This window comes from Haemorhous mexicanus, chromosome 20, assembly GCF_027477595.1.
Source record: "Haemorhous mexicanus isolate bHaeMex1 chromosome 20, bHaeMex1.pri, whole genome shotgun sequence".
Lineage (NCBI taxonomy): Eukaryota > Metazoa > Chordata > Aves > Passeriformes > Fringillidae > Haemorhous > Haemorhous mexicanus.
In genome coordinates this window covers 4,490,015-4,516,756 of record NC_082360.1, presented here as the reverse complement: position 1 = coordinate 4,516,756, position 26,742 = coordinate 4,490,015, and the positions used below count along the sequence as shown (strand labels likewise).

The window sequence follows — 26,742 nt, the reverse complement described above, 5'->3', positions numbered from 1 at the left end:
TGAAAAGTCTTATACTTTTTATTGCAGGTTCAGTGTTAGTGTTTTGGAGAGCACAGCTGCATTAGAAGCAGATATTGTTCCAACTTCCCTTCCCCACAAGACTCTGCCACAAACTCAGCCCCAGGCAACTTCAAAAATCGTGCCTGGTTTTGCAGTGCAGACAAGTGTTCCAGAGAGGAGCAAGACCCTCACATGACTTGTCACTGAAGAGCAATAATGATCCAAAGCTCGCAAAATGAAAAGGCCAACACATTATCTAGCATTCCCTGCTCTGCTGGGACACACACGTGAGCCTGTTCCCAGCTCCCTGACCCAGGGATGGGAGCAGCCCTGCCAGTGGGTTGCCCTAAGCTGTCCTTTCGGGATGTTCTGCTAACTTAGCTTTGATGAAAGTCCCTGCTCTGCTGTGCAGGAGAGGAGAGGCCACTGAGCTGGCACAGAGCTGCTGTTGGCTCAGCTCTGGCAGCAGCACAGCCTGAACATTCCCTTCCATGCTCTGGGGTGAGACACAGGCAGAAACAACCCCAAAGGCTGCTCTCACTGCCCACACAGCAATGAGCAGTCCCTGTTCCCTTCTCATAAGCTGACAGCTACTTCTGTTTAGCTTTTCTTTCTGCTCCTACAGGGCAAGAGAAAACACACTAAAAAAAAAAGACAAAAAAAACCCCATCATTAAAGGAACTTAAAAATTCAACACCATCTCATTTCTCCATCTCTCTCAATTAAGGTGTAATTCCCCCCATTGCCAGTGGCCCCTTCTATTGACTTGTAAAGTGCTGGTCAGGTTGATTTTTTTTTTTCCTATTAGATCTCATGGCTCAAGACCCTGAAAACCTCAACACTCCTACAAAAATAAACAGCTGTGTTATGCCTATGTTTTATGGTATTGCCTTTCCATGCAGATTTCCCTCTCTTGTGGAATCCAGGACAGGGGCAGGCTCAGGTCTAGTCATCGACAGTGATGTTGCGGAAGAGATAAGCCATGGACTCGCCGTTGTGGATCCGCCGGATGGCCTCCGAGAGGATCAAACTGATATCCACAGTCTTTATCTTGGGACACTGCAGCTTCTGCACCTCGTGAGGAACAGTGTTGGTCACCACCACCTATGGAGGGCCAGAAAGGAAAGGAAGTTGTGCTGCAGGAATGTTCACCCTCCCTGAGCAGCCACCCTGAGGGGTGGGTACTGCTGTTTCACAGTTCAGGGGGAGAACTCCCTGCATATTAGGAAAAAAGATTATAATAAGTGGTCTCCCCTCTGTGACAGTCTGTTGAGGGGACCAGCATAACCAGCACCCTCCAACAGGCTGATGGGCCCACTCAGATCACAGGATCTATTACTAAGGTTTGAAATCCTGTCCTCTTCATATGCCAGCAGCCCCTGATCCGCTGGGGGAGAGGGTCAGCACAGTGAGATGGCAGCCACACAGCCCCAGCTGCAGAGAGGGAAGTGTCCAGGCAGGGATGACTAATATTTTTGTTAGGGAGAAAATACACTAGGGAAGCAAATCTGATCTAAGCAAGTATTAATCACACACACTTTTATTTTTTTTGTGTTTCAGTGAAGAACCAGCTAACTGAAAGCACCTGATTAAATGAGTAATTCTAGACATAAGCTACATGCCTTGGGAAGGACATCAATTTGTGAGTTTTGGTGCCAGCCCCCACTCTGCAGTCTGGAGAGCAGACTCACCTCATCAATGGAGGATTCCTCTATGAGACGAGGGGCATCTGCTGACAGGAGCCCATGAGTAGCCATCACAAAAATCTTGTAGGCTCCACGCTCTTTCAGGATCTCTGCAGCAGCTACAAAGCTTTCCACGTCATCGATGATGTCATCCTGAGCAGAAACAGAAATAACATCAAAACCAGAAGTTTACAGAGCCTGCAGGGCAGGAGTGGATCTGCAGGCTACTGCAGCTTTGGCCATGCACACAGATGAAAAATAGAATCCCTGTCTACTTCAGCTGCTGATGAGGACAGCCACGTGCATGACTAATCTGTGAATGCTATTTCCCTGGTTTAATGACCCTTTAGCTAGTGCAGAGAACAAATGCTGTGTCTTGGAAACAAATCAGTCCCTGCACATGCACTCACAGTTTATCATCAGCAAGGCGTATTTTTCCATGGGGCAGGAGCTGCATGTTGATTACTTACACTGCAGCATGGCATAGCAAGTAAGAGAGGCTTGGCAAGTCTTTTGTTTGGGGTTTTTTAACACTTCAGGAGTTTTCTCTGTGTGCCCTGGATTTACTCATTACTTGCAGACATCTGACACTTGGAATCAAGGCAGCAAGGGCTTAAAGAGCTGAAGTGCAAATGGTTTTCAACAGAAAGTTGAAATAACCAAAGCCACCAGCACTACTGGAGAAAAGAGTGTCTAAAAAACATATGCCCACTCCTATACCAGTCATCCCTCTGACCCTCAGGGATGGAACAGCTGAAGCAAAGATGCTGTGAGGAAGCCACCCCCCACCTGTTCCCCTCACACTCATACCACAATGATGGCAATCCTTCCTCCAACGTCTCCAACCACAGTTATTGGCGGTTTCTCCTTGGCCATCATCACTAAAGAAGGGGAAAAAAAGAGTCCAGGTGACTCAGGCTTGAGTCAAACCCCCACAGCTCCACCAGACAAGAGGCTGAACCATTAAACACCTTACACTGATGCAGACACAGACGTGCTTTACATGATCCTGACACCCACCTAAGTGAGAAACTCTCATTTAACCATCATTTTTCTCCTCAAATGAACAGCACTGCTGCATAAAGAGGAAATTCTGTTTTTGTGGAGATTTTGAACTGACCTCAGAAACAGAAAGCAATTCCAACTCTCTAACAGACCCCTGTGCAAGGAGAGTTACAAAGCAGCACCTGGTTTATGGGCAATATCAGTGACCTTCTCTGTGCTCCAGCACAGGACTTGAAAAAGGGTCCATTCTGTGACTGGGAATACCAAATGGACTTTTTCAAGCAGCACCTCTCAAAGGGCAGGTGCTTTACAAGGTGCAACTTTTTACTTCTTGGACTCAGTAAATCATCTGTGGGACCAGAGACTTGCACTGCAGCTCATTTGCTTTCACACATCACCAAACACAGAGGGGTCTTTGAGAGGGTGTAAGAACCTTAATACCACCTGCTCAGGCAAAGAAAGCTTAAGGAAGTTTGCAGAAGCAAATTTGCTGATTATTTTTTAAGTGGATTAATGGAAAGAGTAGGACAAAACCCCGTTGAAACTCAGTTCAACAAGCTCAGTGCAACCAACAATTGGATCAAAGCATATACTGACAAGCTGTGCTACCTGGCACACAGTGAAGAGATGTACTGGGAAATAAGGTTCCATTCCCTCCTGACACTACTTTTGCACTGACAGGGTCCATGCAAAACCACATGCTGCAAAATTCCAGCAGTACCATGAAAATACCAGAGATCTGAACTGAGATACACTGAGAGTGTCCAGAGGTAACACAGCCTTCAGACTTACACCAAACAGCAACCAACCTCCAGCACAGGCCAGGGACTTGCTGTCCATCTGCCAAACCTCTCACTTGCCATGGGGTGCTGGAACAAAAACCTCCAGCATGGAAAGGACACTGTGGTGGGCAGACATGTGTCAATAGGTGACAATCTGGGCTGATCTAACCACTGAAGCCAAGAGGCACCTCCAGCATTTTGTAACACTTACCTGGCCCACCTCCACACCCCACACCTCTATTTTGTACTCTCCACAGTGAGTGCAAAGTGTCCTACCAAGGCACTTGGTGCCCCTCCTTTTGTAAGCTCAGGTCTTGCCAGGATTCTGGCCACAGAGGCTTCTCAAGTGCCTCAAGGAGTTCAGACAAAGCAAGATTTTTCTCTTTTAGGATAATCCACTTCAATGTAATACCTGAGCAGCAGGAGAACACAAGCTGTTGCCCACCAAAAAGCCTGTCTAAATATTGATCTCTGCTCTTCTCACCAAAAAAGTCTTGCATCAAACTCCCCATCCTGCATAGAAGGATGATCCAGCACCATTCCCATATCTCATCAGCGCCTGGGAATGCTTAGAGTGCAAGCACAGCTGGGTGAATGACTCACACTGAGGGATATGATTAAAGCAATTATAAGCACCACAACTTCGAACATTCTTGTGTAGAGCTGTTCTTCACATCCATGACCTACTCCACAGGCTGGTTTTCCATAAACCTACCAAAACTGCATAAAAGGTATCCAGTAATTCTGTTTTGCCCAAAGTCCCATCACTCATTGCCAGGTTTTTGCAGTTAAAGTCACAGCTACCTTGGACTGAGGAGTTAATCAACAGCTCTTCATGGCACAGATTCCTCAGCCTCCCTTGCATGGTTATTTCTGAGTCTCCTACCAAATGCAAAGTCACATCTAAATCCTGAAGGAAAAATATTCTTTTGAGAAGGAAGATTATTTATAACAAATGAAGATTAAGCACTACCAGAGATAAGCAGATCATAAATTTCAGTTACAGGCACTACTGACCTGCTCAGATTAGTTATGAGTTTACTATCTAGTTTGGACAGTAATAGAGCTCCTGGTGGGAGCTGTGAAGTATCAAAAGGATTCCACCTGGCTGCCATCCCAGCCTCTGTGTGTATCCACTGATGAGTGCCATCTCTTTTTACAACAGCCAGGTCAGGGGAAACTTTTCTACACGAATGGTGAACAGGCCTGGGGGGCTGAAATTCAGCACTATTTTACTCACAGAGATATGGAGTTTCAGCAAATCAGTATCCTTCTACTCCATGAAGGAAGCAGACACATTCCTTGCTATGCTTAAAGGCTAACATGGCAACCAGCAACATTAGCAGTGCTTTGCATCTCTCTTTTTTAAAAGCTGTATTTCAATTTTGGTTTATTTTTAAAGAACGGTAGGCAACATGTCGACCTACCCGGATCTTAAAGAGATGTTCTCACTTTTCCTTGTTCAATTTTCTCTGCAAAAAAAAGAAAAAAAAATTGCAAGCCAAAGATCTACCCACAACCACATCAAATCTCAACTGCTCCAAGGTGATGAGAGTCTACACAAGGGTTAGTGCAGCCAGCTTCTTCTTCAGAATCTTTGAACATATCAAGATGTGCAAGTCAGAACTGCTATGAGGAGGTGCCTTGAAAAATGATTCAAATAATAAAAGAATATTTTCCTCCCAGACACAAACCTTCTATGTTTGTAGACAGAAGAGGGTAACAGAAATAAGCCATGGTGGTACTTTTGTATGGTGTAACCCCTTGAATCACGTACAAGTTTGGTTTAAAGAGCTGCTGACTTTTTTCTGGAGAGTAAGAAAAGATGCTTGTGGTATCTGTAGCTTCTGAGGGGGAAAAATAAAAGAGAAAAATCTAGACCAACCACCATTTCTTTATAAAACAAGAATATCAGAGAACACTTTCATTCAGATGTGCATAATATACACCAAAGTACCACATGTTAAAGGCATGATCATTGGCACTAAGAAAGAACATTCCCAGGTGTGTAAACATGTTGCTTTAATTAAGTGGTCAAAAACAGGTTAAGAAATACTAAAATAAATTCTGTTTGGAGCTGACAGTGCAAATTAAAGTAACAATCACCAAGAAATATAATGCTGCATTTACAACAGAGCCTGGGAGCAAAAGGCTGCTCAAGAATGAAGTGTTTTATGTAGAGATAACCTTGGAAGGACAGAAAAATCCCTGTGCCCAGCCTAAACATAGGCAAGATGGGGGTAGGGAAGTAGGAACAGACCCACAGTCACTCCAGCTTTTCCCCCAAACTCCCTTTGTGGCAGTTTGCTGGGCTCTGGGATTCAAGCAGACCATTAGCTCTCTGTACAAAGTACTGAATTCCAAAGCCACTGAAATGATTTAACAGATGGTGCTCTACTCCTTTTCTCCAGGAAACAGGCAAAGAGTCCCCATGCATTTGTTAAGGCACAGGCCCGAGCCAGCTGCAAGCTCTGAGACACAAAAGCACACAATCAAAGGGAATAACCTTGGAGTGACATCCTGTCTCCAAGGCTCTGATTTCAGGGGCTGCAGTACTGTGGGCTCTTGCTGCTGCTCTAGTGAAGCATTTTAAGTGCAATTAGAAGCACCCCTGGCATTTTTCTGTTGTGGCTCCCTACGAATCAGAATATCACATCAGGCCACACTCAGAGAACAATAACTAAGCCATTAAACTGCCTAGCACTCATTAATTAGAGGCACATGATCCCTGCTAGAACAGAGGGAGAAGGTGCATGCCAGGACACAGGAGCCTGGCCAGTTCACCAGGAAGCCCATGGAGAATGGTACACAGCATAAGCCATGGCTGTGGGGCTCTGGGGCTGCTCCTCAACACAGGTTTCACCTCTCTCCTGCCTCTAACACAACTGTCTGGAGCTTCAGTTGCCATGTCTGGGATGCTCCATACTGATCTGGTTGTAGCCCAGGGTGGGATGCTCCACAAGAAGTCTCAGTCACTCCCCAGTAACATCCCCAAGCTCCTACCTGCCAGGCCCAGGTTTGGTTGCTGAGCCAGGTAGACTCACAGATCGCTTCTGTTTTGACAGTTGGAGGGTTTGGGGACAGTTTTGGTGTTAGGAATACCCAGTTCTGAGCAGCAGCACGTGTCTGACTTTTCACAACCAACCACACAGCTGAACCCTGCTACACTGTGCCTTCAGAGCTTTCACCACCAGGAAGGGAGAGCTGAATGAGGGTTTGGAATCAAGTGACATTTGAGGTGGGGAGATGCTTTTCAAATGACTGAATTGGAAAAGAAATGAGGCACAGCAGATAGGGCAGCACAGACACAGCATTGCCATCCCAGCTGCACTTTCACCTCTGTCTGGCAGAGACAGTGACACAATCAGAATGCACAGACTGCTTTTAGATAGGGATAACCTCAATTCTGCACCTCCAGAACCCAGCTCACTCAAAATCAGGTATCTCTCAGGTTAGAAACCTGCAGAGAAAAGCAACTTCTACTGAGAGTATTGGACAAGTCTGCCCCACAATCCACCCCATGACAGAGAGCTGCCAAGCCACAGCTCAACTGTTTTACACTGTGCCTTAGGCATGCTGGGATGTAAGGTCATTGGTCAAGTGCTGAGTCTGTGCAGCAGGAGATAAAATAACAAAGTGGTGATACACAGCAAATTAGTCTGTGTTTGGATAGCTGAGGACTGAAAACAATTTCCCATTGGATTCATAATTAAACTGGACAAGGGCACATTTCTGTATGAACAACCATTTACAGAGTTCTCCAGCAGCACAACCTTCCACAGCTGAGCTTCTTTCAAGTGACATGGCTGGAAATAAAACTACAATCACATCAATTCCTCCATAGCACACAAATGTCAGCTATTGATATTCTGGAGGACAGCATCCTCCAGAATAGGAGGGGAAGGAGAAAGTGAAGAATAACCATGCAAATTCCTGCTTCCTTGGACAGGCATAAAAAAAAATCCCCTTGTCAGAAGGAGAACAACAAAGTCCCAAACTTCATTACCAAACCCCACCTGCCCCCACAAGGCCCAAGAGGAGTTTCACCAGCAACAAAAGCACTGTTTAACTGATTGTATTCCAGTGAGACACAGCTGGGGTGATGTAAAATGCCTACAAGTCTTACTTGCCTCCCCTCCACAAGCTGCCCACTAACTGGTTGGATGTTCTCCCTAAATTTCCAAAGATCAGATGATTATCAGTAGCCCAAACCACTGCAGGTGTTGTTACACACAGCAGCACACAGCCTTTCCCATGGGCACTTCTCAACCACCTTCCTGCTCCCAATTTCTGTCCTGCCACCACCTGCCTAGAAAGCTGAAATCCTCCCAAAAGGGAGCTGGATTTGATTGTACTGTTGTTATTTGACTGATGCAGGAATACAAGCAATCCTGAGGATGGCATTTCCCAGAACACAAGTTTCCTCTTTTTCTTTTGCTCCCTGCTCCCAAATCAATGGCAAGAGCTCCAGAAGCAGGTCAACAATGCTCTTGGAGAACCTTTTCACCCCAGCCACATAAACCTCAAAACCTTGTCAAAACAGACATTGGAATATGATCATTTGGGTGAAGAAAATTTCCAGCAGTAACAATGACTGCAGAGAAGACAAAGACCAGCCCTACCCTCCCCAAGTGAACCAACAGCCTGCCTCAGTGGTTGTTATCTCATTACTTACACTTTTACATCTCCCTGGTTTCATCAGCTCAATGAATTCTGTTGCTGAACACTGTAAAAGCACCACCTTTATCAGAGGTTGGTCAGTCTAACTCTATGGAGCAGGCACAGCCATGGAGAAAATACTGATGCTCTGTATGGCCAGAAGGAGTTAAATAAAAACCTTCTCCTGTGACTTCTCCCACAACTCACTGATATCAACCTTTCTATGAAAAGAATCCCACTGGTCTAACTGCCTTTAGGTTGGTTACACCCACACAGATAAACCAACAGAAATTTCCCACCAAACTTTTCTTTTTTTTCCCCTCAAAGGTAAGCAGAGAAGCTTGATCTTACATGGCAGCTCCAGGCCAGGATGCACAGTTGCATTTTTGAGCATGGGAGGGGAGTGACGCCCGTCATCCATGTCCTGCTCCGTGCACTGAGCCTCCCCATGGATCACTGCCAGCCCCAGGCGCAGCCTCTCAGCATAGGACTGGGCCCTGCAAGACAAAAACAGCCCCTCAGGAAGCTGCTGGGCTGAGGCAGCTTCACAGCCCACTACAGCAGGTCTCTCCCACACCAACAGCAAGCAGAGGCTGCACCTCTGTGGCTGTTTCTCCGCAAGAAACTCACTGGAATTGACTCTTCATTTCTTATTAATATCCCAAAGCCCATTCTGCCCTTGGCTTCACCACAGGCTCTCCTGTGCTCCTCCACATTGGAAATGCTTTCTGAGATGGTCAGGCACTGCTGAAACTCCAGCAGCAAGTCTGACCCCAGGTGAACCACTTCAGTGAGACTGCCAGAGTTACACCCATAGGGGTGGGAATACAAAGTTCAGCTGTCTATCTGCACCACATCCATCCCATTTCCAGCCACAAAAGAATTATGACCAGATTGTCAATCCATCTGTCACCCTCCCATACTTTCCCTAGCAAATCTTCAACCCCTGAAGATTGGAAAATCTTCAGGTATTTTCCAAGTAACTTTTAACCAGCTAGCAAAGCATCCATTTACCTTTTAGCAGCACCAGGAGATTTGGCTACAATAACTGCGTTTCTGTAATCTGGAATCTGGATGTGATAAAAAGTTAATTAATTAAAAAAAGGCCTTTTTGCTGCGGAGTAACTGGTTTGATACATGGCTGAATAATTTCACCCATCCTCCTCCCCAGAACCAAATCTTCATTCTGTGACAAGGAACTAGAGAGGCAACTGCACTTGCTTCCAATTTGTGTATTCTGCAAAGGTGGGAATGTTCACTCTGTTTAACCCTCCCCATATGAGGAAGCCTTGCTCTCTCCATGTGGGAATAAATCATCATCTTTTGCACTTGGAGAACAAAACCTCCGTGCCCTGCTCCCAGCCCTGCTGTGCTCAGCACTCCTACACTCAGCCCAAAACAAAGTCTATCAATAATTCAGAGCAGACAGAAATCCAGCACAGCACAAAGGGAGAAGGGGAGCAGTTTAACAGGATTTCAGAGGTGATTAGAGGCAGAGGCATAAGTAGCATCTCTCAAATGGCACTAACTCCACAGAGAGCAAGCTCCTCTCCTGCTTGAGCTGCAGTTTAGTTTCTATCCAATCAGAGAAGTGCAACATCTTTCCATGAAACATGCAATAGGTATCCCCTGAGAAAGAATTCATTAACAGAAGGATTGACCTAGACTGACACCACCACCTCTACTTAAGCAGAGGCCCAATGCTGCCATCACATTAAAATGAGTTCAGACAAGTTGATATACATAGAACTAGAGTAACCTCACTTCTTCCTGTATATACTGAAGCAAGAAAGGGGATGCTCTCAGGTTGTCTACTGGAAAGCTGAAGAAGCCTTGGATTTCCTTTTGGTGAAGGTCCATAGTGATAATATGTGTTAAACCTAAGGGGGAAAAAAGACAACAATTTATTGAAAAATATTCCCACGTGGCTGGAGTTCCTTCAACACCTCCATTTTCCACACTGTTTTAGCTCAGACTATTATGCCTTGTCATAAAATAATCATGAACAGATTAACAGAGAAAGTTCCACAGACATAATGAGAAACAGGCATGTGATGCCACTGCACTGGGCTGACACAGTATTTCACTATAACATTTCTAGGCCACCTCCCCAGGTGCAAGTTACAAAGAAACACAAGAAAGCTGAAGAAAATTAACTCCCCTAATGTGGCTTAAGATCTCAGCAACACATCCCCACATTAAACAGGAGAATGGAAGGACAGATGACCTCTGGGATGCCCAGCAGCACCAAGCCTGCTGTGCTGCTGCTCCCTGGGACACTCACCTGCCTTGGCAAGCATTGAAGCCAGCAGCTTGCAGACTATGGAGCCCCTCTTCCTCATTTTGCTCTGTTTGCTGTAGGGGAAGTAGGGGATGACTCCAATGATGTTCCTAGCACAGGAAGTCTTCAGTGCATAGGCCATGATCAGCAGCTCCATGACAGCAGTATTCACGTCTCTAGGAGATTTGAACACAATTCCAAATATTAGCAGGTGTTTTGCTAATGCAACTCCTTTTCCATTTATACCCAGACCACTTCTCACCAAAATTCAAAGCAAATAATGCTGCATCTCAGGCTGATGTATGCCAGACCCAGATTGCAGCCATAGAGCTCCTTCCACCCTGCCACAACAAATTACAATCAACTCTTACACACATAGGACACGACACCAGCACTCAAGAGCTGTGGACTGGAATTTGATTGTATATTTTAACATAAGGAGTATGATGATTTCCCTCCATAATCTGACAAAAAAAGGCTTTTTATAGAATTTACTTTGGAAAAAATGTCACCTGATACAGTGTAATTTGAAATAAAATAGTCTCTTAAAGAAGCAGCACACATGCAGCCAACATAACTTCATCCACACTGGATTTCTTAGGGTATTTTCCTCTTTAACAGTGTAAGGCAGGTTACTTTTCCTGCCTTAAGAAATACTGCATTTGGAGCAGTACAAAATCCAGACATGGCACTTTGGTGGACATCAGCATCAGCATCTCCACACTCTTTAGCTTATCTAGAGATGGAAGGAACAACAGCACAGGAAATGCTAAAGGACTGTTTCTTGAAAGGAAAACAACGAAACAAAAAAGTAACCTAGGCAGAGGAATCATAAGAACATGCTGAGTCTGAAGGGCCCCATCAGGAACTGGAGTACAATTCCTAGTCCTGCACAGGACACCCCAACAACCCCACCCTGCCCTGAGAGTGCTACTCAAATGCTTCTTGAGCTCAGACAGGTTTGGTGCTGTGACCACTTCCCTGGGGAGCCTGTTCCAGTGCTCAACAGCTCTCTGGGTGAAAAACCTTTTCCTGATATCAATCTAAACCTCCCCTGACTCAGCTTCATGCTGTTTCCTCGAGTCCTGTCACTGACTGGACAGGTCATGAGACTGAAATATCCCATTTACAGTTTGCTCCCCCACAATGACTGGAGTGGCCCAGTAGGAGAGTATTAATCTGCATTTTAATTAATTTTGGGATAGGGAAAAATGCTAAGTTCCCTTTAGTTCCCCTTTATTTCTTAAGAGCAACACCAAGAGACACTGTCTGCATCATCACAGACTGACTCAAGAACTTCTGGGAACTGAAGAGCACATGCTTCAGATGGCAGGACAGGCATCCTGCAACACAGACCCCCTTGCCTGGGGGTTTCCAGCAGGGACAGCTCCCAGTGACACACGTGTCCCCAGCCCAGTCAGGAGGGCACTGCTGGAGTGGCTCAGCTCTGCAGCCCACAGTGACAGGGCAGGGGCTGACTGAACCATCTTCCCACACAGCAGCAGAGGAGCAAAGAGAGCAGCCTAAAGCTCTGCAGAGCTTTCTGGACATTACCCAGACATTGCTCAGGCCCTGTTGTCCCCCTGGCACAGCCACTAGAGACAGCTTCTCCAAATGCCCAGAGACATGACCCATGACAAACCTCTGACTATTTCCATTTCCCCACTGCTCTCCCCTCCTTTGGAAATTAACCTCCACTTGTGCCTCTTCTTTTGTGAGGCTCTGGGTCTCTGTTGTCCTGCTGGTCCCAGCAGCCTGTGCACACAATGCCATTTACACACAAGAAAGCTTTGTTGGCTCTGGAGCACCCAGCCAAGAATTACATAAAACACAGCCCCCTGCCACACAGGACAACAAAGAACTGTTTCTTCCCTTTGGTGATTTAGCTGTGCCAGTGGGGCTGTGAGAGAAGAAAAAGATGCTACTATCAGTGTCATATAAAAACAAAGTGGTCAAACTGAAGCCTACTTAAAGTTCATCTCAGAAACTTAGTATTTTTCATCATTATTTTTCAACTTACTCTTTGAAAATCCATACATATTCACACGGAAAGCAGGTAGAGAACAAGACTGAGGCTCCAAAAGGCACCAGCAGTCCTGTGCTGCTGCAGGACACCAGCAGCCATATCGATGGAGAAGTTATTCAAGGAGGGTACTTCTCCCAGTATTCAAGCAGGATCCCAAGCTGGACTTTGGGAAGCTCCTGCAGACCAGCAGGCACAGGCACTAGGCAGAGGTGGATGTGTCTGCCCCTCCAGCATGGCCCAGGGTGGGTGGGCTGAGATGGTTTCATGATGAGCCATCACTGATTTGCTCATCTGCAAGGGGCACTGACTCCAGCCAAGGGCACCAGCTGGGAAAAATGACATTGGTGGAGGAAGCACAGCCCCAGCAACTCCAAAACAGGTACCCAAGAGAGCATCCTAGGCTCCTTGCTGCCCTCCCCATCTCCAGCCCTGAAGCCATGCTCAGCCAGTTACTGCAGGGAGGGCTGAGCCAAGACCTCACACAGGGGCTGGCAGCTCATCACCAGGACACTCAGAGACAGCTCAGCTATCCCCCACACCCTGCTTACCACACCAGAGCCTCCCTTGCTGCTCCTTATCTCTGCCTGGGCCATCCCTGGACACCCCTGCTCTGGAGGCTGAGCAAACACCTTATGTGACACTCTCCATGGACTTTGCAACAATCAGCACCAACACTCAGCACTAAAAGGCTCCATTTACCTTTAGGGTCTCACAAAATCACCAACTCCTTTATTTTTATATTCCCTAAACATGAGCTATTTGATTTTCCCCTCACACAAATGCCAGTCCACATGCCAGTTTTGAATAGTAACTGTCCTTTTCACCTTTTTTTTGGTTGTGCTACAGCTTTTATGACAGAGAGCCTGTATCAAATATTCAGGTCTTTCTGTGATCTCTGTGCATTTAGGATGCAGACTGTGAATTCACACTGCAGCATAACAAGGTTGTTTCCCTCTCTACTAACAAGTCCTAACATCTTCTTTTCAAACCACTACTGAATGTAGAAGTCCTATTCTTAGATTATTCCACACAGTTGTTGTTTTGACTCTCCTGAAAAGCTCCCTGAAACCCACTGCAAAATTGAGATGTCCTTGAACCTGTCCTCTCTAGCAATGCAGCAAGGCACAGCTGCAGTTTAGGAATGAAAGATGACTTGGCTGCACAACACTGGCTCCTCACCTGGTGGGCCTTGAACATTCTGTCTAAAAAAGATCCATTTCTTGGCCCAAATCACTGAACTCAGTTAATGGAAAAACAAGGGGATCAACAAGTTAAAACTAAGGGGGAGGTTTTCCCCTCCCAAAACTGTTCCTGTCCCTAATGCCCTGAGTTAGCTCTCTGAACACTTGATCTGTTTCATTTTTACACAGCTCTCAGTTACAAGTTATTCCAGAGAACTCCTTCACAAGGGACAACAGAATGGCACCATTCACCCGAAACATAAACCTACAGCAGAGGATTTCCATCTTGCAGAGATTTAGTTGCTCCCTGAGGGAGGAAACACTTGGGGCATCTCTCTGGAGAGAGATGAGCCCTAGGAACATGTTTCTGCCTGCAAGAGGAATTCCAGAAGCGAGTAAGCTGCTCTAGGAGTCCTACTGATTTCTTTGCAACAGCCAAGCATTTCACAGAGGAAATGAACTTGAATTCTCTTCGGGCTCTATTTCTTTGGCAAGCCAAGGAAAGATCCTGTATCCAGGCAATTCTGCTCCCCACTACTTTTGAGCTAAAATTAAGCTCTGCTAACTTATTACTTCTTGTGATCTCCAAAATCTGAGCAGAATTTGGTAACTTGGAAAAAGCTATCAGAGCAGGAATGTAATTGTTTTGTTAATATCAATACCTCATCCCTGTAAACAGCACCTCCCCTATTCACAGTAGGTCAATTTGAAGTTATCATTTATTTGTAGGCTCCCTTCCCATCACCCTAGTGCTGTCCCATTACTTTTTCTGAGGCAGCAAGGTTCCTGGGGTTACACATGATTTTCTAGCCCCCTGCTTACTTGCAGCACTTCTCTTACTCCAAGCCTAGAACGGCCCAAAATAAAACCCAAAAAGGCCTACCATCATCACAAACTGTAAAAGCACAGGAGGAAGGCTACAGAATTCCACATGAGGTCAGTTTCACACCACTACAGCAGAAGGGGAGGAGCAATCCAGCCTGCAATGAAAGCAGCAGCTGCTGTTTGATGGTGGCTCTGTTGCTTGGTGGTTGGGAGGCAGAGGAAATCACCCACCCTGGGATGGAAATGCCAGTCAGAAATTACCCAACAGCTGAGCCTGAAAGGCCACTAACACACAGAGAAGGGATGCTTCAGTGGAAAGCATCAGTCACTCCTGTTCCTGCCTCAAGTGACACACTCCAGATATTTGATGGGAACCATCTCAGTGCTGCAATAAGTCCCCTGGGAATGTTAACAGCTTAGCACTATGTGAGGCCTTAATCTAAGTCAGAGCAATGACCACACTGCATGAGTTCCACTGCTTATTGTGCTGGTTTACAGTAAGCAAACCACTGAACCATCTGCTGATCCAGGTATTCAAAGCACATCCCAGGTGCAAAACTGAGCCACAAGTGCCTCACCTGGGGATTGTCTGTATGATGAAGATATCCTGTCCACGGACAGACTCTTTTATTTCAACTCTTGTTTCTGAAAAGGATGGAAAACAGAATCAGTTTTGTTTCCAAACACCAGGTTGACAGTGACAACACACCATGCTGTAGCAGCAACCTTGCCCCCTGGTCAGGGCAGATGAGGACTTGCTCCTCTGCCCTTTGTGCACAGACATACACAGATGAGCCAAGTGGATTTTCCTAAGGCTGGACCTGGGTACAGCTGGCACAACATACCAGTGAGTTAGCTGTATTTACAAAGCAAAAGCAGGTCGAACAGCTGTTTATTTTTTTATAGAATTTAGAATTTTAGAATTTAGAAATTAGAATTTTAAAATTTAGAAGGCAATTTACCTAACTCTCAATGAGAAATCCTTTTCACGCTTCCATGGAGTGCTGAGAGCTGTCAACTTCATTAGTGAGCAATTAACCACCCAAGGAAGAACAACCTTCAGTACTTCCAAGAAAGTAACTCAGCACTTTTTGCACTTTGCTCTTTCAGCTTACCATGAGATCAGCTCCATGCTGGCTGCAGAGCTCAAGGCAACTCCAGCAGCACCAAGTTCAGAGCAAGAACTTCCCAGTCTCACTGTCAAAGTCAAGACATTCCAACACTGACACAGGCTGGAAGTCTGGGTCTCTGCTGAGCACCACGCCTGCAGTCCCTGACTCAAATGCAGAAGCTGAGCCTCGAGCAGCTCTGCAAAGCCAAAGCTATGACTCCAGGTTTCCCAAGGTGCCTGCCTTAGCCATTTCCTTCTCAGACAGTCATGAGCTAGAGGGCAGGAATAAGGAAAAGGAGAGACAGCTCCCCAGCTATAGAATTCCAAGTCCAATTGCCTTGGCCTGGGAGTAACCCTACAGGACTATGCTGAGAGCAGACTCGTTTGCTGTGCAGTGATGAAAAACAACTTCAGACCTCAGAGCAAGCAACCTGATTTAAAATCAACCCCAAAGGGCAGCGAGCTGTCCTGGGCAGGAATGCACCAGCCAGCCCAACCATAACCACAGCAGCTCTCCCACTGTGAGGCCCATTCTGGCTGCAACAGCAGCAGCACTAGCACAAATCCTCCACCCCTTCCTCTAGCCTGCAGCAGCTCTTGGGTTCCACTCTCTCTTGCAAACAAGGTATCAGATGCCTTGAAACAGTAAATGACTCTTGGCCAAAGAACTCTGCTGGCCAATAACCTTGTGTTTTACCCAGGATCTGAAAATGGACAATTGCAGAGTGTTAACCCCCTTAAAAACAAAAGCAACCTCCAAGAGGCATTTTCCCCAGTGCAGCCATGAATTTGCACTTTGAAAAGCAAGGGCAGCTGTAAATTCTGTGTGGCAGGGAAGGGCTGAAAGAAAGGGATAATTTAAAAGCTCACAAGGCAGACACTGAAAAAGCAGGGCATTACTTTTAAATCTGGAGATGTTTTGCTCAGCGTAGGAGCATAAAAGATTTGGCAGCAGCTAAAACCTGAGGCAGAACTCTAGAGGAGAGTTTGCAGATGGGCAGACAAACAAGATAACCAGGGAAAACAAGAAACATGTTTAATTGCCTTGTCCAAGGTCAGCCATGGAGGTTTAGCAGTGCCAGGAGCAGCAGTAACATCACAGCTGAATCACTGCACTTCTTAGACAGGTCTGGCCAATGGAGTTACCCAGCATTTCTAAGATTACCTCAAAACAGTTGCAAATAGCAGAGATTTCTCTTACCTCCATTGGTTTCCTGGTACACCACAGATTTCCCCAGCTCAGCACCAAGACGCCTGGAAAGAAAAAAAAGGACATTAGAAATGGAGAAATGGAGGAGCCCAGCAGTTTGTGCTGCCAAGCAGGACTGGACCACGCGACACACCCTTAAAACACAGCACTGCCCAACAGGGAGCAGAGCGAGCCAGCCAGGCTGCAAAGCTACATCCTCCCCTTCTCTGGGGGTCTCCCTCCTTCTGATGTCCCTGAGAGGGCCCTGGGACACACAGCTCTGCAGCATGTCATTGCTGTACCCAAAGGCTGTATGACTGACCATAGGCTGTGACTCCTGATGGCAAAGAACACCTTGCCAGCCTCTGCAATGCCCCCTCGGGCAGGTCTGATGTGCAACTAGAGTTAAATGATTTACTCAGACTCAATTAATGGCACCTGAGTCACTTTTTTTGACTCTCACCTCTTTTCCTTTTTTTTCCTCCTTGAACCTTCCTTCTGAAATAAGTCAAATAATTAATGAGATTTTAACTTCGATTTTATTATTTTTACAAATTACTCCTTCCTTTTCTCAAATATCAAATCTACAACACTCATCGCAACAAACACCAGTCACCCTCCTTCTCTTTTTAATTTCTTTCTTACAAAACAAAGACTTGGAAGAGCATTTTAAAAGGCTCCAAAATGCAGACTTTTCCCTCAGGTGACACTTCAGTATTTAACTGTACTGACAAGTAATCCATTAGTAAGTACTAAAAGGCTTTTGTGCTTTAACCCAGAGCTTCAAAGACCCTGCAGCAGTGGAGATGCTTTGGCCAAGTGAGATGGAGTGGGGCAATTCCCTCCTCTCCCAGGGATCTGCTCTGTGGCCATGGCCACACAATGAATTAGGAAACAGTTTATGCCTGAAAAATACCTTTGTTCACCACACTGACTATGGCAGCAGTTTCCTGCCTGCACTTGAAGTGTATTTACCTGGATACGTGCCAAAATTCTGCAGATCAGGACTAACTCTTAAATAGAAGAGTCCATATCTTCTGCTGGGTTTTTTTCTGGTCTACAGCCTTCAGCAGTCAGCCTCACTCCATCTCCTTACCCACTAACTCGGCCTTGCACTTCAATTGTCACAAAGATCTGTGCTTTCAGAAGTGAAAGCAACACAGCCTGACCCTGGCATGCTTCTGTGCCATCAGCAACTGCTGGGCTCAGCTGTGAGCCAAAGCTGGAGGTCCCAGGTAGAAGTTGGCCTGGAGAGTGTGTCTGGGACAGCTGAGATAACAGACACTCAGATGCCATGGGATATGTTTGCTTAGCTGGCTCCAGAGCACGTCTCTGGCACACACACCCTCCCCACTGAGTGTCTGGCAGCACGTTTTGCAATGGCTGGGCTGGTGACTGAACTGCCACCATGAGAGCTGCACATGCCAGACTGTCACCAGCCCTGCTCAGGTACCAACTGCAGCATCCCCCTGCAGCCTAGGCCAGACAAGTCTCACAAATCTCTGAATGGGCTCCTCTCAGCTCAGCTGGGTTAAAACTTGCAGCTGCAATGCAAAGGCAACCTCAGTACCTTCAGTATCTTCAAAAAGAGCTGGCAGCTGGTCAAGTATAAGCAAGCCTGGGCACCTCAGGGATAGACTGACACCAGAGGTGAGTTTTGCAGGTGGGATCTTGCTGTCCTGATGAGGATAGTCTGGCACTTGCAACCACCAAGCTTAGTCCTAATCACGGCTAAGGCATCTGAGTCCAAACAAATTCAGGAACATACACACACACCCACCCCAGAGCAGTGTGTGGTGGGAAATGTTTAATGACTCACACTTGTTCCTCCACAACTGCATGGCAAGTCTTGCAAGCTCCCCTTGGAGGCACGTGTGCCCTGACTTCACTGAGACAGCACAATCCTACCTCAGTACTGGGGAAAAAAAATCCATTGGAGAGACTGTGCAAGTGCTCTTAGTCAGCCCTGAATCTCATGGCAGGAAGGAAAGCTTCAAAACCAGTCCAGTCAGACTCATCTCAGCAAAACACCCCTTGGAAGGTGACAGTTTCAGTGCTAAGTGGTAGCAAACAAAACCATATTTGTGGTGCTCAAGGGGAAACGTTCTCATGTTGTACTAGAGGAGGTTTAGATTGGATATTAGGAAACACTTCTTCCCTGAAAGGGCTGTCAAGCCTTGGAACACACCGTCCAGGGAAGTGGTGGAGTCACCATCCTTGGAGGGATTTAAAAGACATATAGATATGGCACTTGGGGATGTGGTTTAGTGGTGGCTTTGGCAGAGCTGGGTTAGCAGCTGTGCTCAGTCTTAAAGGTCTTTTCCAACTTCATGACTCCATGATGTAGCCAGAGAAACCAAAGCCCAGTGCTCTCCTACTCAGCACAGAGCAGCAATGCCATTTGTATGCTGCTGAAACAAGAAATCAGAAGTGCAAGTTTGCTCCCATGGCAAGAGGAACTAAAACAGCTTGGCTTGGGGCACTAAAACTGCTCAGTTGTCAAACCTGAGTGCAGGGAGCAGAAGACACAAGACAGATGCCAGCTTAGAGGAATGAGCAGCTCTAGTCAGACAACAAATCCCAGCTCTGCTCCAACTGCTGACTGCAAATAAACAAGAGCAGTGGATATGAGATAAAACTGCCCATGAAAGTCCCAGACCAGCCCTGCCTGCAGCACTCCAGAGGAGCCACAGGCACAGCAGGATCCAGAGGTAGTTCCCCCAGAGCAGCTGAGGTACGCACACCCCAGGGGCAGCCCTTGCAACAAATCCCCTCCTCCAGGCTTCAGTTAGACCAAGTATCAGCCAGGGAAGGAGTCTGATAAACCCTGACTGAGTCAAGAACAATAAAGAGGGGACTGTTGGTGCAACTCCTGCTGTGAAGCACCAAATTCCAGAGGACTTTTATCAAAAGGGATATTTGCATGGAAGTCAAGGGCAGGGCACAACCTCATCAACCACACAGCCTGGCAGAAGCCAGAGTTCAAAGATAAATTTCCCCTTCCTATTACCTCTCCCTTGTTTTCTCTTCCATCCCAAATCTTTTCTCCCAAAATCCTCTCCATCCTGAAGCTCCCAACTGATTGTTGCTTTAGAGGACAGAGGAATTGAATTGACAGCAAGAACTGTTTTCATCCAGCTCCAGGACTAACAGCATAATCACATGAACCTGGGCTACCACAGTTACTGATCCCTCATCTGCAGACACAGGCAGACCTGCCCCAGGACAGAGAAAGTGCCACTGCAGGTAACCCAGACCACACATCCAGCAGGGATAAAGCGGCTTCTGGCAAAAATAACATTTTAAGTCCTGCAGACAAATCACATCTCCAAGAAAAATGAGCTGCTATCCTCACACTAGGTCCATCACTAAACCAACTCCTCTGGGGCATGACAGCATCTAAGAGGGAAAAAAAACCAAACTCTTTATGGCTTTGAAAATCCTACTCAGAGCAATTGGCCAGTAAAAATTCCTATTGATCTGGAATCTTTGTAAACACTGCCCAGGAAGGATGATCTAACTTTCCGCAGTCTCAAAACATGCCAAGAGGATATGAAGCTCTGAATACAAAAGTGTTTATAAAACTTGTCTCAAACTCACATCTAAATGCAAACAGCTCAGGAGTCACCTATAGTTTAATGAGGAAGTGACACACTGCAGCATTTTAGGAAACATTGTATCAGATTGTACTTTAAAATGCTCCACGGAAGACTGTCAAAAACCACTGTACGAGGCTCTTGAGACAAAGGGCAGCCAAAGAGACTCCATGTTCAGCTGAATCAAATTTCAAGGGGCAGATGTACTCACAGTATTTTGTGCCATCAGAGCCTGTTTCAGTGCCACTGAGAAGTGCCTCAGCAAGGCTGGGTTTCCTTCTCCCCCTCTGTGACCAGAATCCAAGACATTTGTCAGGTTATCTCCAAAGGCGCTTCCAGCCAGCTCACAGCACAAACATTCAATTTGAAGAGAAATCTGCACACAAAGCTCTTAATTGTGAAATTTTATTTTGGCAATATCCTCTTCATTATAAACACTTTCCCTGGTCTCAGCTCTGCAAACTCCTAACTCTTCCACATCTACAGACTCCAGGAACTGGTGCAGAATCAGAAGGAGCTGGAGCAGAGGACAGAGGGTCTGTGCTGTGCCTGACTGTGGCCAAATCAAGCCACAGCCTGACTCTTAATTGCTTTTCAAACTTTAACAAATCTTTAAATAAAGATTAGTCATGGTCCAGCCAGCACAATGGCAGCTCTGCTGTGCACTTCCTAATCCCCCAGTATAAGAAGAGCCAGGAAAGGAAAGGGAATGGCAGCTTCCTGGATACAATCTGCTTAGATATCTTTAAAACTATCTGAGCTCTTCTTTGCCTCTCTCCATCCACCCAGCACGACTGGATATTTGAAGAAAGTCCCTACTGCTCATTTGCCACTAGAATCACTTGTTCCAGCCATGCCAAAGCCATGCAGCCCAAGTACTGGCAAATATCAGGCAGATCTTCCTCTGCTCCCACCAGCCCGCTCCTGGTGAAGGAACTTCCCCTAAAGCTGTGCTGGCCAGCACAGAAAGTTCCACATGAGCCCAGCCTGCTCAACCACATTCTGTGCTCCACCTAAACAGCACAGAGATACTCTGACTCCCCTCAGCCACTCTCTCATGCGCTGGAAAGATGACCTAAAGAATACATTTCCTACCAGAAATCCCCCTTCAGCTGAGGGAGGCTGCTGCAAGTCCTCTGAATGTACTGTCTCCCCCCAAAGCAGGGCTCACCTCCCAGCCAGTCACAGAAAACACCACCCTGGTTTTAGCACTGTGACCCAGCTCCCTGCAGCCAGAGGTCAAAACACAAATCCCCATGTTTTCCTAATCCCATGTTGTTTAGGCTCATGGCAATGCTTTATCTTCAGATCACCAGCATTTTCCATGCTGCAAACTGAGTGAATCTCTGGAATACTCACATCCACGGTTGGCAGTAAGACAGTATCACATCCCACATCACAGAGCTGCAGGAGCACTGGGGAGGCATTAGCAAGATTCAATCACCACCCCCCTCCAAGCCAAACACATAAGCAGCAAGTAGAATCTATTATTTGTACCTGCTGAGCCAGGCACTGCAGTCAGAAGGAGATCTAAATGCATCTGTTGGATTAAAGATCAAAAAGACTTGCTAGATCTCCCTCCCCCCCAGCAGCACACAGGCCCATTAGGGACCAGAATTAGGACCCATTAGGTCACAGAAATTATCCTTCTCCCCTGAAAATGCAGTTTGTAATCAGGTCCCAAGTCTCCTAACTACAGCAAGTTTTCTTTCCATCATGGAAAGAATTTAAAATAAAATAATCATCCCCCTCAATTTATAAGGGAAAAGTAAATATCTGGGTGTATATTTATGTTTCAGTGGTGCTGAATCTAAGGAACATCTTCATCATTTCAAGTTTCATAAGGTCCTCATAATAAAGAGTCATCTCCTCTCCCTGGCAGTCACTACCACCAACTAAAGCTCTAAAACCTAAAGTGAAAGTAAGACTGACTATTAATCACTGTCCCATAACTAGAGAATGCTCAAGGGGAAGGATGAAGATCAGAACTGTGCCAGAACATGATGCTCAAAGCCTGAAACGAAAGCAGCTCTGGAAGTTCTGCAGTAAACAAAGCAAGGAGATAAATCAGGTGTCTGAAAGCTGGTCAGTGTCACACTGCTCCTCTCCAGGCTTGAGATTTTAAAAAGGATAAGTCAGAACCACTCAAGTAGAGATATTAAGCTCACATCTACAGGTAAAGAACAGAGCCCAGATGGACAGGTGTCTCAAGGGGCCCTCCTAATATTGCGTGTTGTTTTAAAGTTCTTTCAGTACTTTTACTCAAGGTCATAAAAAAACTTTAAAAAGAACGCACAATATTAGAGGACAGACTCACCCTTGTAAGATTGCTCCAACTCTATTTAAAGGTGCAACTGACCTCCCCAGCAAAGAACAGGCTGAGATGTGAGACAGGGGGAAAGGCAGCCGCCACGCATCTTTTGCAACCTGAAAGAACAAGGGATGTGTTACAGATCAGGTGAAACAGCCCCTGAGCTCCCAAGGGAAGGCAGTGCAAAACCACTGCATTAGATGATGAAAATACCTTTAATTTTGGGAGACTTTTTACTGTGGGCAAATCTGTACTGTGAACAGTTCCAGATTTTACACCCACAACAAAGATAAATGTCTTTAAGCCTCAGTTAAGCAGCAGCTGTGTGTCACAGTGCTCGTGCCACCACCAGAGCATCCAACATCCCACTGATGGCAGAGCCAAGGCAAAAAAGCCAAGGCATTGCTCCTATTAGAAATTTACTTGGTGAGAGATCAAGGAGAGAGCAGAGAGGTCATTCTGGATCCAGATCCTGCTTCTTTCCCCCTCAGAGCATCTCTGGGATAACATCAGCACATCATCCCAGCCAGCACACAGCCTGGGGAAGCCTCTCCAAGTCTCTTCTCATTTCATCTTTAAAAAGAAGGGAGTTATTTTTAAGACAAGAGCAAGGAAGAAGGATTGCCTGTTTGCTCCTCCAGTCCTGAGAACTGGAAGCTTGTCCCCAGGGGAATTCTGTTGTGCTATGTTGATGCAACAGAACAAGCCCTCTAAAACTCTGTCCCATCTGCTGCAGCAAAACTTACTTTTATAGAGAGATGCATTAATTTCAGAGTTCAGTGAAAGAACTGAACTGAAAGTGACCAAAGATAGCAAGAATACATGAGCCAAAAAAAAAAAAAAACAACAACCCAACTTTCCACTCCCAAACACAAGGATTTTCCTCTTAGCCTCACACTTAAAGAAGTTCATCACTATTATCCAACACACCTCCCAGCCAAACAGCCAAGTCAGCTCCGTGGAGATAAGCTGTGCTAAGGATTGAACACTGTTTATTAAGTAAGCAGGATGAACAGTGAAGTGTTTCTGTAGTTTAAGGTGGCAGCACACCTGTACTTAAGTCCTACTTCCAATTTAAGCACACCCTTGGAGATGGGAATGGGACAGCAGACGCCTAGAAAGGATAATTGGGATGCTATAACCTGCAGAAGGGAAATAAGCACTGAGACCCCTCGATTTTGGGATCAGCTGCCTATCAACTGCAGCTGAGAAACAGTATAAGGAAAATCCAGAGCCTGTTCTAAGTTGACAGCCCAATACACAGATGCCCTTCTCAGAATAGTCCCTTTGGCTGGGACTGCCCCAATTTGAATCAAAGTCGTTCAACCCCAAAGTTCAAGTGCTGGGGGAAACGTAGAGCTCTGTGCACCAAGAGCCCCATTTTGGAGGCAGCTGTCTCACCCTTCACTCAGCAGGACCCAGCACATCTGTCCCGGACAAGACAAGGTCAAACTCTGCCTAAACTGATGGGCTGAAGAAAATGGGGCAGACTTTTACCCCGAACCAAAGAGCACAGGCTGCCCAGCTCTCCCAAATCCACCCTGGTCAGTGCAAGGTGCTGTGCCGAGGTGCACATGGACACTCCCCTTGCCCCAGGCACCGAGGCTGTTGAGAAAACAAGGTCAGGAGTCGGAGAAAGTTTCGAGCATCTCCCAAACCTGCTAAAAACTCTTTTCTGAGGTTTGTCTAGCCAAGTTTCACCTCCTCCCTCCCCAAAAGTAACAGCTTTTGCTGCAGCTCAGCCTCTCCAGCAGTGAAATGGACGTCAAAGAAGGGAGAAAGCGGCGGGTCCATTTCCATCGCTGAGTCAGGCAGAGCTGGTGAAGATTCCCAGAGCAAAATCTCCACGAAGGTGTTCGCAGGAGACGCCTTGGGAAGGCGGGGGGATGCCAGAAGCGTCTCCAGCCACTCGGGAGGGCTCCTGCCCGCGCAGGAGAGCGATGGGGGAGAAAGAAACTTGAAAGAGAAGGCAACTTACTCCGTGATCTTCTTCGCCAGCTCGGTGGAGGCTGCGGTAGAGTTGGCCGAGAAGACCCGGTAGCCACTTCTGGCCGCGTTCATCGCCAAAGAGTCATGCAACCCGCGGGGAGCTCGAAAGTGAGAAAAAACAGATTTATAAGGCAACAACAGCTTCCGTGGCATCCTTTTCTTTCCTCTCCCCCGAGATCACCGCCCCTTAAGGGGTGGGGAGGAGGAGGGGGAAGAGGAGGTGGGGACCCTTCCGCTACCTATGGACTTGCTGGTCCATTCCTGCGGCAAAGTACGAACGTTAGGATGTAAATTATGATTATTAAAATTAAATGGAGCAGCGGCAGCCTCGGGGAGTAGAGGGATAGACAGGCAACGGGTGACCCCACCCCACGCCCACCCAGTGGCCCCTCATGCAACAGGGGAGGGATGACCCCAAAATGAGGGCGGGAGCAAGGCGGAGAGGAGCTGCCTTAGCTGGAGAAGGTGCGGGTGAGCTGAGGGGCTTCTTTGTGATGCAGCAGGGCTGGTCCGAGGTCTCCGTGGTGGGGTAGGAAGTCCCTGTCAAGGGGGAGGTCTCTGGGGGGGACGGTCCCATCCCGCTCCCCTCACCCAGCCGAGCACGTCCCGCCACCCGGCCAGAGCGCCGCTCCCTCCACCGCCATCTTCTCGGCGGGAAAAGCCCGCCCCCACCGCCATCTTAGGTGAGGGCACCGCCGCCGCGCTCCCCCGTCACGGCGTCCCCTCACCGCCTGCCCGAACTGCGCCGGTACCTCAGTAGGACAGCGGCAGAAACGTCCCTCCTCGGGGGATTAATACACTTCCCGCTGCCCGAGAGCGGCTCGCAGCGCGGCCGCCTCCCGCTTGTGCCCGGCGGTGAGAGGCACGGGGTGTAGGCGGTGGCTGAAGTGCCCGTGCCGAAGATGGCGGCGGGGGAAACGGAAGCGCGGCGGCGGCGCTCGGGCCCCGCTCTGAGGCGGGGGCGGCGGGAGGATCCGCCCGGCCCGCGGCTCCAGCACCTCTCGCACCTCCTGCCCGAGGGAACGCTCCGTGCCCAGCGCTCCGCTGTCCGCTCTGGAATCCTCACGGGTACAGGCACTCAATAGCTTAGTTAAACAGGAAAGGTCAGCTCCAGCCCCTATGGCAGAGCGCTGGGCTGACCTTTCCATGCACTAAGAGGGTGCTTATATATAACATCTATAACACCTATAAATTAAACATATTAACGCATATGTTATAAATAATATACACTTTTATCGGTAAAATACATAGAGTGTATGAAATAGTAAATATATAACATAAGATGTAGTCTGCATACAACATATAATATGCATAATATATACGTGTATAGTAATTATATATTAAATATATATTATATGTTATATGCATGGAATATATGTATCTCTATATATATATAAGGAGGAGGTGAAACTTGGCTAAACAAATATATTTTTATATATATATATATATGTAGGTATTTACACTTTGTTTAAAAATTTTTAATATATGTACAGTATACATCTCAGCCTTGGCAGCTGGGAAAATGACAGGAGGTGACAACACTGTCAGGATTCATCCCCTGTGGTCAGGATGGATCAGAGCACCCCACAGTGCAGCAGAAATGAGGGTATATGACAGAAATTATGTATTGCAGGGAAGGCAAACTGCATTATTTTAATCACCAGCATCACCCCACATCACTTGGTTCACCCTGGAAAGAGGGGTTTTTCTTGGCGGTTCTCTAAGTTGCTGTGCAATACCATCGTCCCTTGGCCTGTGTCCTCCCAGCTGGGAGTGAGGGAGAAGGAGGAGGAGGCCTGGTGGGCTTTGTTCAGGACATGGACGAGCTTCCCCTCCATGATCCGGTGGCTTTGCAACTGCTCTGGTGTGTGACAGCCACGGTGCCTCCAGCGAGTCCCTGTAGCAGCCTCAGCTGAGAGCTGCAGCGCTGCCATTCAGCCCCCTTAGCTGACACTTCATTAAAGGTTGTCTCTCTCAGACATCCTCAATGCCAACAAGACAGAATTGTCCATGTTCCCTCTGTATGCCAGCACTGCCCAAGGAAGGACTGGGATGGAGAGTTTTGTCTCCCTGTTACACCATACCTGGTGACACCTTACCTG

The 26,742-nt window shown here is 47.0% G+C and overlaps 1 protein-coding gene and 1 long non-coding RNA gene across 6 annotated transcripts; one reads left to right on the top strand and one right to left on the bottom strand.

Moving 5' to 3' along the window:
• PRPSAP1 (phosphoribosyl pyrophosphate synthetase associated protein 1) lies at positions 1–25,530 on the bottom strand. Of its 5 annotated transcripts, none has more exons than XM_059864485.1 (11): positions 25,393–25,530; positions 24,630–24,741; positions 16,757–16,809; positions 15,023–15,089; positions 10,416–10,588; positions 9,896–10,011; positions 9,146–9,201; positions 8,483–8,628; positions 2,496–2,566; positions 1,692–1,838; positions 1–1,104 (listed from the first exon to the last, which is right to left on the bottom strand). In XM_059864485.1, exons 2-11 carry the CDS (start codon positions 24,710–24,712, stop codon positions 946–948), a joined length of 1,071 nt encoding a protein of 356 aa, XP_059720468.1. In that variant the 5' UTR covers positions 24,713–24,741; positions 25,393–25,530; the 3' UTR covers positions 1–945. The 5 variants fall into 5 exon arrangements, with proteins under 5 accessions (XP_059720468.1, XP_059720469.1, XP_059720470.1 ...); XM_059864486.1 differs by lacking the exon at positions 25,393–25,530 and adding an exon at positions 25,232–25,337; XM_059864487.1 differs by lacking the exon at positions 25,393–25,530 and adding an exon at positions 24,880–25,009.
• LOC132336714 (uncharacterized) lies at positions 1,038–5,350 on the top strand. The gene is made up of 2 exons (XR_009488933.1): positions 1,038–1,177; positions 1,561–5,350. It is a non-coding gene; the product is annotated as an uncharacterized LOC132336714 (long non-coding RNA).
• Positions 25,531–26,742: the final 1,212 nt, after the last annotated feature.

What these genes read in the sequence shown, in the direction of transcription:
- PRPSAP1 (XM_059864484.1), bottom strand. Translation starts at nt 24,793, where the DNA reads ATGCCACGGAAGCTGTTGTTGCCTTATAAATCTGTTTTTTCTCACTTT. An exon ending in TTCAGTATATACAGGAAGAA is followed by an intron (nt 9,202 to 9,895) that starts GTGAGGTTACTC and finishes TATCACATCCAG; the next exon opens with ATTCCAGATTACAGAAACGC. An exon ending in AGGAATCCTCCATTGATGAG is followed by an intron (nt 1,105 to 1,691) that starts GTGAGTCTGCTC and finishes GGCCCTCCATAG; the next exon opens with GTGGTGGTGACCAACACTGT.